Source organism: Erpetoichthys calabaricus, chromosome 3 (genome assembly GCF_900747795.2).
Source record: "Erpetoichthys calabaricus chromosome 3, fErpCal1.3, whole genome shotgun sequence".
In the NCBI taxonomy this organism is placed as follows: Eukaryota; Metazoa; Chordata; class Cladistia; order Polypteriformes; family Polypteridae; genus Erpetoichthys; species Erpetoichthys calabaricus.
Genome location: NC_041396.2, coordinates 295,263,411 through 295,281,414, shown reverse-complemented (window position 1 = coordinate 295,281,414; position 18,004 = coordinate 295,263,411). Strand labels below are relative to the sequence as shown.

General features: G+C 45.5%; 1 protein-coding gene across 1 annotated transcript; it reads right to left on the bottom strand.

Moving 5' to 3' along the window:
* Window positions 1-11,564: 11,564 nt before the first annotated feature.
* LOC114669672 (keratin, type I cytoskeletal 18-A) lies at window positions 11,565-17,575 on the bottom strand. The gene is given in 9 exon segments (XM_028825846.2): window positions 11,565-11,773; window positions 13,505-13,725; window positions 14,452-14,577; window positions 14,675-14,839; window positions 15,079-15,159; window positions 15,161-15,236; window positions 16,496-16,548; window positions 16,550-16,579; window positions 17,078-17,575. Coding segments are annotated over 9 exon segments (1,287 nt in total). The 5' UTR covers window positions 17,492-17,575; the 3' UTR covers window positions 11,565-11,652.
* Between the last annotated feature and the right edge of the window lie 429 nt (window positions 17,576-18,004).

Below are 18,004 nucleotides of genomic sequence, written 5' to 3'. Positions count from 1 at the left end.
ACAGGCCGAAATGCACTGAGCTGCTGCCTTGTGATTTGCTGATTAGATATTTGTGTATCTAATAAAGTGGCCAGTGAGTGTGTGTGTATATATATATATATATATATATATATATATATATATATATTGTGAACATGCAGCCCGACTGCAGACAGACCTCAGGACACACAGTGCACCAAACACCCCAATACTTCTTTCCTTCTTGATACTTCTGCCACCTCCACTCCTCTCCTCTCCTCTCCCATCTCCTCTCCTCTCATGCTCCGTGAGGCAGCCCCCTTTTATGTTGCACCAAGGTGTGCTCCAGGTGTGCCCTGATGAACCTCCTGCAGCACCTCCTGGTGTGGCACGAGTGCTGCATGGGCACCTGGAATCACACTGGATGTACTTGGTTTCTGTGCCGGCAGCACTTCCTGGTGTGGCAGAAGTGCTGCAGTCCATGGCTCTGGAACCATCCGGGTGCACCCTGGCGGTGGCCACGGGCCCCAACAGGGTTGAGCTTACAAGCTCTGTGGCCCCCATGCAGTCCAGGGGAGCTGCCCTCTTGTGCCCTGAGGTAGATACTGCCACTCCTTCCCTTCTCCAGGCATCCTGGTGGGGCAAGGTCCCCGGTCATCTATCACGTATATACCTATACACACACACACATATACATACTGTATATACAGTGGGTATATATACATACACACACATATACATACATACAGTGGGTATATATACATACACACACACCTATACATATATACATATATACAGTATATACACACATATACTGTATATACAGTATACACACATATATACATATATACAGTATATACCTGTACACACATACACGTATATACATATACAGTACATACACACACATATACTGTATATACAGTATACACACATATACATATACCCTGTATACAGTACACACACACACCTATACATATATATAGAGTACATACACACACACATATACTGTATATACAGTATACACACATATATACATATATACAGTACATACACACACATACATGTATATATATATATATAGTACATACACACACATATACTGTATATACAGTATACACACACATATACATATATACAGTATATATACACACATACACATATATACATATATAGTACATACACACACATATACTGTATATACAGTATACACACACACATATACATATATACAGTACATACACACACCTATACATATATACATATATACAGTATATACACACACATATACTGTATATACAGTATACACACATATACATATACACAGTACATACACACACATACATGTATATACATATATAGTACATACACACACATATACTGTATATACAGTATACACACACACATATACATATATACAGTACATACACACACCTATACATATATACATATATACAGTACATACACACACATATACTGTATATACAGTATACACACACATATACATATATACAGTATATATACACACATACACGTATATACATATATAGTACATACACACATATATACTGTATATACAGTATACACACACACACATATACATATATACAGTACATACACACACACCTATACATATATACATATATACAGTACATACACACACATATACTGTATATACAGTATACACACACATATACATATATACAGTATATATACACACATACACGTATATACATATATAGTACATACACACATATATACTGTATATACAGTATACACACACACACATATACATATATACAGTACATACACACACACCTATACATATATACATATATACAGTACATACACACACATATGCTGTGTATACAGTATACATACACACACACATACAGTTTTTATATATATATACTGTATATATCTACACACAGTGTATTCAGCAAGAGTAAGCATGGAGTCACCAACATTAATTGCGCGGCGGTGGATCAAATGACTAAAAAGTAAACGAGTTTGCGATGAAACAGCCCCTCCTGCATGGAGACCAAGGGTGGTCCAATTTCAAGGAAGCCCTCACCAGTGGGTTTACCGTCAGCTGATAATGTAGCTTTGTTGTAAAGTTTAATGGTACACTAGCGATTTGTGCAATAAGATAGGACTGATAAAGTTTCCAGTAACACCTGAGTCCACAAGGGCGCTAACTTCTCTGTTTTCAATTATACCGAGAACAGTCAATCAGCTCGAGCAGATGGTTTTATTAAAGTGCCCACCCCACCAACCCTCAAGTTGAGCGGACCCTCTAGTTTCCCAGCAGCTTTTTTTCTTATTTGCCACCCTAAACTTCTTTAACTCTTCCTTGCCTTTCCTTTGCTGGATTCCTTGGGTTCAGCTGCAGGTTTCATTTCTACAGGAAGTCAAACTTTCGTCGCATGGGCAGTATCATAGCATGTAGTCACGGACCCCAAAAATCGATTGTGGTGCTGCCAAACCCCCAAAACAATGAAATTCAGAACTCTTAGTCAGAAGGTTGATAGTCAGAAAATCAAAAATCAGAAAGAAACACTCGCTCATCTTTTAGGGTTACCTGTCAAACTCAGACATGGTGGAAGTAAAATGGCCGACCTTGGTACCATTGAGTCGATGTTGTGTGTGGCTTGTTTTTATCTTTTGTGGGTTTTACTATATTTAAATTATTATTTTTTTATTTTGGTTATTCAGGTCTGTAATGATGTGCTGTCTCTTTAAATGTGTTCTTATGTCTCATGTAGTTTATAGATGGGTCCCAGGGTGGCGGGGCCACTCTGACATCACTGCTATTGGATCCTCCCTTTCACTACGAATAGCTGAGAGCCCCTTTAGTAAATCTACATTTATAAAGATGCTCACAAGCCAGAGTTTTTATTGTTTCTCCCTCTTGTGAGGTATAGTTTGATATTTTGAAATTTAGATATCAATTTCTCAGCTTTTGGGCCTAGCCAGGATGAAGCCTGCTGTTAGTAGTTGGATTGGGTGATGTTCGTCTATTCTGGACAGTTAAAATCCTGGATTTATAATTTAAGGGTCTTTTAGGGGTCCTCACACTTTTTTAGGGTTGTTTTGTGTCTCCTTCTAATAACAATGATGTCATAAAATTGTCTCCAGACATTGCTATGGTTACTGTGACAAATGACATGGTGTCACAGGAAGACAAAAAAAAAAATAATAATAACTATGTGAAATATATTTTTATTTGCAAAAGTTAACCAGAAATTTGGAATCATCAGATTCCAAAATGCCAAAAAAAACCTACAAAATATAATATAATAATGTAACTGGCAATAAAATTAACATAATATAATAATATTTAGGATTTAAATAATAAAATAATATTAGGGATTTAACATATACAACATAGATGTAATTAAACCGAACAAAGACAAGAAGCCCAACACCAGCGCTAATGCCTCACATAAGAGCAATCATAATATTACATAAATACATGATTGATCTGTCACATGCCAAGGTGGCAATGTAGTCCCGAACACCATCAGTAACAGAATTCAGACACTAGAGGGCGATGAGTGCCAGGGATGCCATCAGTAACAGAGTTCAGGCACTAGAGGGCAACAAGTACAAGGGATGGCATCCATCCATCCATCCATTTTCCAACCTGCTGAATCCGAACACAGGGTCACGGGGGTCTGCTGGAGCCAATCCCAACCAACACAGGGCACAAGGCAGGAACCAATCCCGGGCAGGGTGCCAACTCACCGCAGACGGATGGCAATCTGTAGCAGAAATTAGGCACTAGAGGGTGACGAGTGCCAGGATACCATCAGTAACAGAATTCAGATACACTGAGGGCAATGACTCTAGAGGGTGACAAGTGCCAAGTATACCATCAGTAACAGAGTTCAGATTCACTAAGGGCAATAACTCTGGAGGGTGACCAAGTATACCATCAGTAACAGATTTCATGCATTAGAGGGTGATGAGTGCCAGGGATGTCAAAAGTAATAGAGTTCAGACACTAGAGGGCGAAGAGTGCCACAGATACCATCAGTAACAGAGCTCAGGCACTAGAGGGCGACAAGTGCAAGGGATGGCATCATTAGCAGAAATTAGGCACTAGAGGGTGACGAGTACCAGGATACCATCAGTAACAGAATTCAGATTCACTGTGGGTAATGACTCTGGAGGGTGACAAGTGCCAAGTATACCATCAGTAACAGATTTCAGGCATTAGAGGGTGATAAGTGTCAGGGATGTCAAAAGTAATAGAGTTCAGACACTAGAAGGTGATGAGTGCCAGGGACTTCATGTTTAACATAATTCCAGGCAGTAGAGGACAACAAGTGCCATGGATGCCATCAGTAATATATTTCAGGCACTAGAGGGCAACAAGTGCAAGGGAGGGCATCAGTAGCAGAAATTAGGCACTAGAGGGTGACGAGTGCAAGGGTGCCATCAATAACAGAATTCAGACACACTGAGGTCAATGACTCTAGAGGGTGACAAGTGCCAAGTATACCATCAGTAACAGATTTCAGGCATTAGATGGTGATTAGTGCCAGGGATGTCAAAAATAATAGAGTTCAGACACTAGAGGGTGATGTGTGCCAGGGATTTCATGAGTAACATAATTCAGGCAATAGAGGGCAACAAGATCCACGGATGCCACAGTAATAAATTTCAGGCACTAGAGGGCGACAAGTGCCAAGTATACCTTCAGTAACAGGTTTCAGGCATTAGAGGATGACAAGCACCAAGGATGCCATCAGTAACAGAATTCAGGCACTAGAGTGTGGCAAGTGCCAGGATACCATCAGTAACAGAGTTCAGGCACTAGAGGGTGACGAGTGCCAGGGATTTCATGAGTAACATAATTCAGGCAGTAGAGGGCAACAAGATCCACGGATGCCACAGTAATAAATTTCAGGCACTAGAAGGCGACGAGTACCAGGGATGCTAAAAGTACCAGAGTTCAGATGCTTAGAGGGCAATGACTCTAGAGGATGACAAGTGCCAAGGATGCCAAGGACACCAGAAGGCAGCATATTCAAGGATGCCCCATCCCTCCTTCTTGGCTCTATGAACAAACCATATTTAATATTGTTGCTCCTACAGCCTCTCTACTTTTATATGGCACTTTATCCCACATCCAGGTCAATGGCCCACTATCTTGTACCCGAATTTGCCACAAGTGCCCACATTCAGTATCTGGGAAGTAAACTTCCAGCCTACAGCCTTCAGATGAAGCAAACAACTCCAAAGAGGTTTCATCTCCTGTGGTAAACTGGGGATCACACAAAGCAGACGACTCCTGTTCTGAGCAGACTGAATGAATGAATTTTGATTTAAACGACCAAGGAACTAAATAACGAATGACCGAGTCACTCAATCACTCAGTGCTTTTCCATGCGCTTCAATAACCCGGTTATTCACAGGTACCTGAGTTCTAAGATGCCGTGAAAATCCTGCTTCTGTGTAGAAATCCAAATGATTTGTCTCGGAGAAACCAGTTTAACAGAAGTAGAGTCACCCGATGATGTTGCCGTGCAAACCCATAACTGGGTTACTGTTACGGGTTTTGTGGTCTGCGCATGTCCTTTGCGCTCTGTCAGCCTGTGCACGGCACTTTCTTTTTCAGCGGCCACGATCGCATTATTCCTTCTCCTGGCTTAAACAATCTGCGTTAATATTTCAGAAATCGCTAAATCGATGTTGATGATCAGAATGTACAGTGGTGCGCTCAGCAGCACAACCTCGAGAGCGGTAGTGTAACTCGTTAAAAGTGACGTGCTCTACGTAATCCGGGTTACTTTTTAAAGTAACGAGTGACCTAACGCGTATCTTATTGAAGTAACCTGCGCTATTATTATTATTATTATTATTATTATTATTATTCCAGCAGCACTGGGTGCACATATGGAGGTACAACGGGGATCATCTGCAAGGCTCGAGGGCAACCAGGCAATAGAGGACACATCAATAATAAAGTGTCATGTAGCGTTAATCCTGCTGTTTGCTGACGATACAGTAACAGTGTGACTGGGTGGCCGCAAATCTTCGGAGGCTCAGGTCGAGGACGTAAGAAGGGCGATCAATGTTATTTATGTCACCGCACCTTAAGGACGAAGCATATTTATAAAACACAAGAAAATGAACCCAGGCCTCGTGCTCGTTTACTTTGGCACGGTGGCCGATGATGTTGTTTAAGACCTTTTGTTTTTTGGCACACTATCAAGACTTCGGAGCGTTTCGCCAAAAATGATTCAAAAGTGGACTTGGCCATGTAAACGGGGGGCTCTTAAGAAACCAGGATTCTGCTGCCTTAACAGGGTTACTCCCCTTAGCCTGGCTTTGTGTGTGCCTGTAAACACACTGCAGGAATCAATAAGAAACCGTCCAAGGAATGAATAAATGAATGAATCCATCAGTGAACTAATGAATGAACGAATTCTATGATTTATTTAACCAGTGGACAGAGAAATGCATTAACAAGATCGATCAAATTAACAAATCAATGAGAAACCAACTGAGGAATGATTGCATGCATAAATAAATAAAAGAAACTAACAGGGAATGAATGAATTAATGAAAGAATGAAACTTTCAGGGTACTAGTGAATGAATGAATCGATTCATTAATTCAATACGATTTAATCAACCAAGAGGACCGAGTAATACAAAAATAAATAAATGTGTTAATAAATGAACCAATCCAGCAATCAGAAACCAACTACTGAATGAATAAATGAATGAATGAATGAAGGAAGCCAACAGGGAGACAGCTATTGAATGAACGACTCATCAAACACCTGATGAATGAATGACTGACTTCATTAGTGAACCAATAAATGGACAACCAAACAATTACATGAACAGATGAGCAATGAAACAATTGACCTGTCAAACAATCACGGAAGCACCTGATGAATGAATGAACAAATAATAATTCAATCAAAACACCAAAGGAGTGAATGAATTAATGAATGGATGAATAAATGGATAAATGAACCAACAAAGAAATGAATGCATGAACACTGAGACACAGCATTAAGCAAACCATCAGGGAACCAACCGATGAATCAACGGATGAATCAGTCAATGAGCCAACCAAGCAAGCAATGAATGAAAGAACCATTAATACCCGACTCAGTCATGGCACTAATCACTGAATGAATGAATGTATGAATGAATGAATGAACCATTCAGTGAATCAACCAGTCATGGATTATTGAAAGCGTAAATGAGTGAGTGAGCAGATGAACAGATAAATAAAGTGACTGACTTGAGACCATCAATGAAGCAACAAACACACAAATAACTGAATAAAGAGTGAGCCAGTCAATCAGGGGACCTCCTAATGAAGGACTGTGTGACCAACTGAGTGACTGAATCAATTTGCCCCTCTGGCTGTCATCAGGTTCAGAAGCAGACGTCGTCGGCCAGGAGGAGGCGGCAGTAAGCTGGCGAGCGGGCAAGTGAGAGAGTGTTAAGAAAATCGAGATGCATTATCAGGTCAAAGGTCATCTGTTAATCCCATTCCCCTGGCCTCTCGAGTAACCAGATACGAGTGGCAAGGGATGAGAAGCTGAGGAGTGGGCAAAACAAAAGTGTGTGATTGAGCGGTCAGTCAAGTGGGGCTTTTAAACAAAACAGGGCAAAAAAGAAGATGAAGCTCCGAGGGTCTGCTGTTGTGGAAAGGGCAAAGGTCACTGGAAATGGCACATTAAATGCATCTGAGTGGTAGGCTGTGATGTCTCGACTTGACTGTTGGCATGAAAAATAAACAGCTAGAAGAACACGGGCCTTAGTGGGGGAGATAACAGAGAAAACAGGCCGAGGGGCCCATGGGGTCTGAGAGATTAGTAAAGATGGAGCTCTGAAAGGCACACACTCTCTCTATATATACATATATATAAATATCAAAGACTGTGACGCTTTCATTAAAATCCAATACATAAATGGAGGACTGCTGTGCCAGTCAGTCAGGCACCACGAGAGTGCAGAGGCTGGCATGGCCTTCAGCTCACCTCCACCTTGTGGGCCTCCTGTGTTGAATCTGCCCAGTGGGCTCCATTTTCTTCAGTTTTCCATTTGGAGCGCAGGCAGGTGAAGTGATACACTCAGGGTGACACAGTGACAGTAGCAGGACTTGAACCCGTGGCCTCAGGGTTTGACATCCAAAACACCACACCACATGATCTACCTGTCTCTCAATCTGTAATCTAATATAGTGCTTCTCATGTCTATCTATCTATCTATCTATCTATCTATCTATCTATCTATCTATCTATCTATCTATCTATCTATCTATCTATCTATCTATCTATCTATCTAGTCTATCTATCTATCTATAGCACCTTACACATCTATCTATCTATCTATCTATCTATCTATCTATCTATCTATCTATCTATCTATCTATCTATCTATCTATCTATCTATCTATCTATCTATCTATCTATCTACAGTGCATCCGGAAAGTATTAACAGCGCATCACTTTCTCCACATTTTGTTATGTTACAGCCTTATTCCATAATGGATTAAATTCATTTTTTTCCTCTGGATTCTACACACAACACCCCATAATGACAACATGAAAAAAGTTTACTTGAGGTTTTTGCAAATTTATTAAAAATAAAAAAATTGAGACAGCACATGTACATAAGTATTCACAGCCTTTGCCATGAAGCTTGAAATTGAGCTCAGGTGCCTCCTGTTTCCCCTGATCATTCTTGAGATGTTTCTGCAGCTCATTGGAGTCCACCTGTGGTAAATTCAGTTGACTGGACCTGATTTGGAAAGGCACACACCTGTCTATATAAGGTCCCACAGTTGACAGTTCATGTCAGAGCACAAACCAAGCATGAAGTCAAAGGAATTGTCTGTAGACCTCTGAGACAGGATTGTCTCGAGGCACAAATCTGGGGAAGGTTACAGAAAAATCTCTGCTGCTTTGAAGGTCCCAATGAGCACAGTGGCCTCCATCATCCGTAAGTGGAAGAAGTTCGAAACCACCAGGACTCTTCCTAGAGCTGGCCAGCCATTTAAACTGAGCGATCGGGGGAGAAGGGCCTTAGTCAGGGAGGTGACCAAGAACCCGATGGTCACTCTGTTAGAGCTCCAGAGGTCCTCTGTGGAGAGAGGAGAATCTTCCAGAAGGACAACCATCTCTGCAGCAATCCACCAATCAGGCCTGTATGGTAGAGTGGCCAGACAGAAGCCACTCCTTAGTAAAAGGCACATGGCAGCCCACCTGGAGTTTGCCAAAAGGCACCTGAAGGACTCTCAGACCATGAGAAAGAAAATTCTCTGGTCTGATGAGACAAAGATTGAACTCTTTGGTGTGAATACCAGGCGTCACATTTGGAGGAAACCTGGCACCATCCCTACAGTGAAGCATGGTGGTGGCAGCATCATGCTGTGGGGATGTTTTTCAGCGACAGGAACTGGGAGACTAGTCAGGATAAAGGGAAAGATGACTGCAGCAATGTACAGAGACATCCTGGATGAAAACCTGCTCCAGAGCGCTCTTGACCTCAGACTGGGGTGACGGTTCATCTTTCAGCAGGACAACGACCCTAAGCACACAGCCAAGATATCAAAGGAGTGTCTTCAGGACAACTCTGTGAATGTCCTTGAGTGGCCCAGCCAGAGCCCAGACTTGAATCCGATTGAACATCTCTGGAGAGATCTTAAAACGGCTGTGCACCGACGCTTCCCATCCAACCTGATGGAGCTTGAGAGGTGCTGCAAAGAGGAATGGGAGAAACTGGCCAAGGATAGGTGTGCCAAGCTTGTGGCATCATATTCAACAAGACTTGAGGGTGGAATTTCTGCCAAAGGTACACCGACAAAGTATTGAGCAAAGGCTGTGAATACTTATGCACATGGGATTTCTCAGTTTTTTTATTTTTAATAAATTTGCAAAAACCTCAAGTAAACTTTTTTCATGTTGTCATTATGGGGTGTTGTGTGTAGAATTCTGAGGAAAAAAATGAATTTAATCCATTTTGGAATAAGGCTGTAACAGAACAAAATGTGGAAAAAGAGATGCACTGTGAATACTTTCCGGATGCACTCTATCTATCTATCATATAGTGCTCTATCTATCTATCTATCTATTGATAATACAGTGCCTTACACCTTTCAAGTACTGTATATCCTATTATTATTATGTAGTGCCTTTCAGATCTAACAATCTCCATATTGTGCTGTGACTTTTTCATCGGTCTTATATAGTGCCTTTCACATTCATCTCTCCTTACAGTGACTTCTCTCTCTGTCTTGTATAGTGCCTTTTGTATCTCTCTATGACACTTGTCTCTCTCATGGTGTTTACTCACCTGGTCACCACCCCCCCCCCCCCCCCCCCCCCCCCCCCCCGAGCCCCCCAAGCCCACTCAGCATATTTCCTCCTGCCTCTCAAACGGCTCATTGCTTCTTTTGAAGACCCGGCTGCACACATTCCGAGGAGATCTGCCAGCAATGCCAGGTTTACTTTGGCATTTTGCAGAGTTTGCCGTCTCGCTTTGTTCCTCTGGAATTTTCCCAATCAATTCCGCTATTTGAGCACTCAGGATGGACCTAAGCAGTGCCCCCCCCCCCCCAACAACCCCCCCCCCCCCCACCAATCTAATATCCTGTGTCTTTTGCAAAACAGAATAAAAAAGTTCCTGTTAAGAGATTTTCTGAGATGGATGGTGTGTTGGTGTGGAGGAATAAACTGGTAAGAGTGTGCCAGCATAAAGGGCAGCATCAGAATGACACATACCAAGGCTAAATAACAGGGTAAAAAGAGTGGGGGGCCTCATTAGCAAGAGCAGGAAAGGGAACAGAGGGGCAAGTGGGGGCATAGGACTGGACGGGCATTAGGTGGGGTGCCAGCATATGAGAGAGAGAAGCATGCAGTTCACGTCACTAGGGGGACACTAGGGGGAGACAGCTCAGTAGTGGGCAGGGGGGCCCAACCCTGCGCGACCTCTGGGCTGCAAGAAGGCACTGGGAGCAAGTGGCATGGTGGCTGCCCAGTAAACCCAGCCCTGTAATGGCTGCCAAAGGGGGCACACTGGACAGGTGAACTGAAGGACATGCAGAGCCACACCCTGACCCCAGAAGTGACCTAACGAGGGACTTAATGTTAACTCACAACTAAAGGAGGGGGTGGGGGTGAATACTCAACTACTGGGTAGAGGGCAGAGAGACAGGAGGTGGCATGAGAGCCCGGCTGTGGCGTTGTGGTCTGCAGGTGGTCAGGGGTTCATGGCTGTTTTAGGTGCACTTTGTGTTCGGCTGCTCCCCAGCATTTTCTTTTTTGTATTTTTTGGGGAAGTGGGTTGCCCTCCTATCATAACTGGCATCCCTTCCAGGCTATGCCCTCTCCTACTAGCCCATTATTCCATTATTGAACCTCCCACTGGACCGCGTGCCCACTCTGGTTAAAGCCTCCTCAGTCCTCCCTCCCCATTTTTACTGGACGCTCTCAGACACCCAGCAACACACACCTAATCCCACCTCAACATCTTGATGACCTTAATGCCAGCTCATGCCACCCAGGTGCACATTCCCTTCAATTTTTTTTTTTCAATTTCTGCCAACCCAAATAAATCAAAAAAAGTCAAAAGTGAATGAAAAAAGGAGACAACTTTATTAGACCATAGAGAAGACATGGCACTTTGATTTTGGACCACCAGGTCACCGCTGGTTGGCAGGTCACTTCTTGATCTCTTGGACTTCGCTGCTCTGGGACACGACCTTCCCATCCACCACCGTCTCGGTCACTGTTATCTTCTTCTGGACTTTGGTGGTCTGGACCGCCATGGCATCTTGAAGCCTGCCAATGTGGAAAGGGGGGACGTCACTGGGCAGTCAACATAAGCCAGATATTGGCACAAATGAGGAAAAGTGCGAGATCCAGACTTAAATGGGACCCTTTAACGAAGTCCGCATTTGACACCACTGTCAGTCAGCACCTTTCACAGCGACACACACACACACACTTTTTAATAAGGTGCTTACAATGAGATTCTCATTCAGCAGGATTTAAATTAGCAATCCTTAGACATTTTGGGGGGCTGCAAATGCCCCCCACAGCTCAAATGCCTTACTACTGGACAGTATGACCCACAGCTCTCCACCTGTAGTAATTAATATGCAAATAAAAAGCACCATAAAAAAAATAATAATTAAGACTGCATGTTTTGGCAGACAGTTCGCCCCCTAGTGTTGAGGCCTTGCAATGCAAAGCTTACATCTGCAAGTTCAGTTTAATTTCTGGACACACTTAATAAACTTGAACAGGTCCTTTAGGGTCTTGATCCCATGTCCCCTGCCTAGCGGTGAGGGGGTTGGGCATGGGGTGGCTTGGACATTACCCTGTTCAGGTCAGTGCCACAGTGTCACCTCAGTGGTGTGTCCTCTATAGTAAGGCACCATATAACATTAAACGTCTGCTTGTGTTGGTGGGCAGTGCGCCCCCTAGTGTTGAGGCCATTGCACTTCAGTTCAATTCCCTGAACAGATCCTTTAGGATCTTCATCTCATATCCTTTGGCTTTGGGGGGGGGATTGCCCTGTTCTGCTCAGAAACCTTACTGCTGAACAGCAAGTGACATAGTGTCACCTCAGTGTCGTGTCCACTATAGTGAGACACCATATAAAGTCTGCTTATCTTGGCATGCAGTGCGCCCCCTAGTGTTGAGGCCTTGCAATTCAAAGCTTACATCTGTAAGTTCAGTTTAATTTTCTGGACACACTACATAACCTTGAACATGTCCTTTAGGGTCTTTGTCCCAGATCCCCTGTGGGGTAATGGGGGGGCGGGGCAATGCCCTCTTCAGCTCTGAAACCCTACTGCTGAACAGCAAGTGACCACTAGAGTAGGGAACCATATAAAATTAGAAGTCTGCTTGTCTTGGCAGGCAGTGCGCCCCCTAGTGTTGAGACCTTGCAATTCAAAGCTTACATCTGCAAATTCAGTTACATTTTCTGGACACACTAAATAACCTTGAACAGGTCCTTTAGGGTCTTGATCCCAGATCCCCTGCCTTTGGGCATGGAGGGGGGTGGGGGGTGGGGGGGGCAATGCCTTGCTCAGCTCAGATACCTTACTGTTGCACAGCAAGTGCCACAGGGTCACCTCAGTGGTATGTCCACTATAGTAAGATGTGATGACCCTCTGGGATCTGAACTTGCATCTCAAAGGCCCCCCACCCTTCACCTTAGACACCCATTTGCTTGACATTCAAGTCCCCAGAGGACCCAGCTGTAAATGAAATGTTGGAGCTTAGCTGTGTGTGTGTCTTTGTTGGGGGGGGGGGGGGGGGGGGAATCTGGGTGCTCATTAAAGACAGGCACTATATGAAATAACAGGCAGGCAGTATGCCCTCTAGTGGCCGGGTCATTACATTTCAACCCCCGAGCCCCAAGTAAGTCCCTTTGGTAAAGCCCAAGGCCTTGACCCCATATCGAGAGGTCACCAACCTGCATCTCATCAGCTTATGGAACCCAAGGAAAGAAAATATTTGGTTGGTGGGGGGGGGGGGGAATGGGGTGTTCTCTCTCACCTGAAATCTTCGCCATCCAGCAGGCGCCTGTAGGTGGCGATCTCGGCCTCCAGCTTCATCTTGATGTTGAGCAATGCCTGGTACTCATGCACCTGCGCCTGGATGCTGTTGCGGAGCTGCAGGAGGTCGGATTCCTGCTGCCGGATGACAACATTGAACCCCTCCATCTCCATGTTGTTCCTCAACTCCACGTCGTGCAGGTTGGCTTCCAGGGAGGCTTTCTGCAATACATGATAGATAGATAGATAGATAGATAGATAGATAGATAGATAGATAGATAGATAGATAGATAGATAGATAGATAGATGTGTAAGGCGCTATATTATAGATAGATAGATAGATAGATAGATAGATAGATAGTGAAAGGCAGTATAACAGGTGGCATAGCAATATGGCAGTTAGCCCCTTCCACATATCATAAAAAATTATGAGAGTGCAATAAACGTGCTCAAAATAAGAACAGACTTGGCCTCCTGAGTGACTGAAGTTAAACAGCCAGTATGAGGAAGCAAAGGTGCAGTGTGTGGGTGGATTGGTGGTGGGGGGGGCAGTAAGGCAGTGAACCCATTTGCATGGCACTAAATTAGAGTTCATGAACAACAGGGAAGGGTGTGGTAAGGGGGGCTGTGTGGAGTGGAGGGGGTGATTAGAGGGGATTGGGATGGGGTGGACGATTTGCTGGGTCTTGGCCACCCCCTTTCCACACAAACAACCCAGTTCAGGGTGTCAGCAGAAAAGGGCGCAATGAAGAAAGGAGCCTGAAGGGGGCAGCACTCCACTCAGGCCATACAAAAATACACTGAGGGTCGTGGTAAGGGGGTCTACACTCTAATGCAGTACCCTTCTGAAATGAGATCCTCAAGCCCAGCAAATGGGGGCAGCAAATCCCAACTCGCGAACAGGCAAGTCTTGTTATAAGATGTGGCCTCCAAAAGTTTAGGACTTACCAAGGTTCTGAGGGACTCGATGTCGATCTCCAGAGTCTGGAACTGTCGCCGCAGCTCAGTGACTTCTGTTCTGTATTTCTGCAGGGCCTCGGTGTTCTCCTTCACCTCAGTTTCCACTATTAAGATCTGCAGTTGGGAACAGAATGAAAAACAGCGTCACATGCCAATGCTACACCAAGCCCGAGCAGCCCTTCCAGCCGTGCTTCTTGTCACATGCACCCACCTGGCTATGGTGCCAGTCCTTCAGCTCCTCTCGGTTCTTCTGGATGATGGTTTCATACTGCGCGCGGATCTCTTCCATGATTCGGGACAGGTCCTGACCCTTGGGGGCGTCCACATCCACCTGGACACCACATTCGGAAATCTGTCTGCGAAGTTCCTCAACATCCTGAAGGGGGAGACAAAGAGTGAAATGGGTCACCCAGACAAGTCAGGCTTCACACAGAGCCTATACAGCACTGGCAACAAGTGTGCCCCCCCTGGCAAGGCACTATACAAGGAAGTTACTTTGGGTAATTCTACCATCCTCAAGGGCACTATAAGGTGGGATGTTAACCACCCCACTCCCCCCCTCCCAATACCCCATCCTGCTCTGCTCCAACACCATCTCCTAAGTGAATGTCTTACAGTCTGGTGGCTCTTCTTGATGAAGATGAGCTCCTCCTTCAGGGACTCGATGTCCGTCTCCAGGTTCATGCGGCCGATGTTTGGTGTCGTCGATGACCTTGCGCAGGCCAATGATGTCACTCTCCACCGACTGACGGATGGCCAGCTCAGACTCGTACCTACAAGACAAAAACACAGCAGGGGCTCACATACCTCCTATGATATAGCGCCTTTCATGGTGACGACCACTCTGAAAGAGCTTTCGAAGATCAGCAGCAGAGACTCGGGGTCACACAGCAAGTGGGAGGTGGTGGGTGGTGACATTAACACCCTTTGTGAACTTCCATCACAGCCAGCTACTTAAGTGCAGGGGCTCAGGAAGGCCAGCAAGAGCAGGGACCTCTGCTGGCAGCGACTGGCACTTCGTTTATAACATATACTGTATATAACATGTTTATAACATTTAGAAAATGTCATTTCTTATGCAAGGGTATTTCAAAATAAGGCAGTTTACTATAAAAAACAAAATAACAAAAAAAAATGCAAACCACAGGATCACAGGGTGGAACACTCTGTGGGGGGCTGAGGGGGGGCTTTGGAGTGCACACAAGCAGTGAAAGGACACACAAGGACATCGCCTGCCACTTCTTGTACACCCTTCTGAAAAACCACAGGGCCTTTCAGCTGTGTCACCCACTTTACACACCCAAACTTGATTATATAGCGCCTTTCAATAGCGAACACCATCCTGTTACTACACATCTATTCATCCTTTGCATTATACACCCAAGCTTTATTTTATATAGCGCCTTTCCATCTTGACTGTTGCCATACAACCATTCATCCATTTACTGAACCTGCTTGGTCCGTTATAATGTCATGGACTAACCAGACCCTCTCCTGAAAACAGCGGGCACAAGGCTGGACCGGGCACGAGGTCATCGCTCACTCATACTAAGTAACTTTGGAAGTGCCAATCAGTCTCATGTCACTAAGCTGTGGGAGGATAGTGGTGTACCCACCTGGACACTGGGAGAACATGAAAAATGCAGTGACTGGGAATTGAGCGCAGGTCCACACTGCTAACTGCTGAGCCACTTTCAGTTGCTTGAGCAAACAGCGTATAATGGAAGAGCAGCAGGGCAGGTGACATGCCCAGTGTCACTCAGCGAGCCAGAGGAGTCTCAGAGGTGCCCTGTGCCTTACCCGCTAGGCCACACTGCTGCTTTGTTTCATTTCCAAGCCTTCGCTCGACATCTGATCGCCTTATGTGCTCACCCTCACATATTACATTGCTGGTCATGTTGTGAAAGGCGCTATATAATTTCAACAGCTTTCCTAGAATGACACCTTAAGCTCACATGAGCACCCCACCATTTAACCGGACATGCTGGAGTTGGCACCACCCCCCCCCCCTTTATTGGAGCCCAACACATACTTGACCCTGAAGTCGTCCGCTGCCAGGCGCGCGTTGTCTATCTGAAGGACCAGGGCGGGCGTTGTTCACCGTCATATCATAAATCTGCAAAGAGAAGAACGAGAAATGGCACTCAGGGACGGGAGAAGCAGCAGGAATGGAATGTAAGGAGCAGACTTTGGGTTCCCAGCGGCCCACCCAACACCATCCTTTAATAAAGGGGCCCAAGCTGCTGCTCACATGGATACGTTTGAACTACCCCCCCCCCCCAATAGCACCACCTATCATTTCAAGCATGCCCTCTAGAGTGTAGCCCACCCCAGTGAGGCTGGCAATGAGCCAGAACAGCCAAGTGAAGCGAGTTCAAAAAGAGAAAGCGGGCATTCAGCTGTTTCTTAACATTCCGAGTTCGGAATATCGGGCTTTTTCCATCAGATTTATTAATTGCCGCCCCCCCCCCCCCTACACCTAACAGGAAGTAGCTACTGCTCTGCTTACGGCTGCCATATGGCTGGGCTGAGGTGCCCAAGTGCCACCCCCCTGGACACTCCCAAACAGGATCCTAGAGCCGGACCGCCGGACTCTTCCAGAAAGGGGACCCACCTGACTCTTGAGGTCCTCTGCGAGCTTCTCGTAGGCGCTGTAGTCTTGGGTGGCAGGCCCCCTCTTCTCCAGGGTCTCGCGGATCTTCAACTCCAGCTTGCTGTTGGCCTGCTCCAGGTTGCGCACCGTCTCCAGGTAGGAGGCCAGGCGGTCATTGAGGATCTGCATGGTCTCCTTCTCGTTGCTGATGAGCCCGCTGCCTTTGACCGACATGGAGAAGGAGCTCCCGGAGCTGTAGCCACTCGCCAAGCCAAAGCCGCCAGAGGAGATTCGAGCACCATGACCACCGGCACCCCCCACGACGCTGGCAGAGCTGCCCAGGGGCACAGAGCGGTGCAGGGTGATCGACCTGCTGCTGTAGGAGGTCACTGGCCTCATGGAGCTGGTAGAGGAGGTTTGCGAGCGGAAACTCATGGCGACAGGCGGCTGGAAGGCAACGGGAGCAACTCAGAGTGGACGAGTGATAGCAGAGGGAGCTCACGGCTGCTTATAAGGCTTCAGTCCAGCTCTGTGGAGGGCTGTGGAGGACCGCCCTCTGGAAACGCCCACCCATTCAAAGCTCCCAGTTTGAGCAGAAATCCTGATAGCCTAATCCAATCTGATATGACAGTGGCCAGGGAAAATCAAACAAAGACAAGTAAGAAGAAAGTAAACGGGGAGTGAGGACGAGGGGCTGACGAGCACAGAGAGACCCCCAGATTAATCATTGATGAGCGCTCATCAAGTTACAGGCTGTCTGGTTAAACAGTTACATGGCCACCGAAACCAAAAGGACCTTCAGAAAAATAATGTCGGGACTGACTCTGCTCTGTGTGTGTGTGTGTGTGTGTGTGAAGCACCGAGTTCACAGGCCGAGGGCACGGCTGGGCAATACACAGCATGCCCACTTCATTTGATATAGCGCCTTTCACTTCAAGCAGTCTGCTT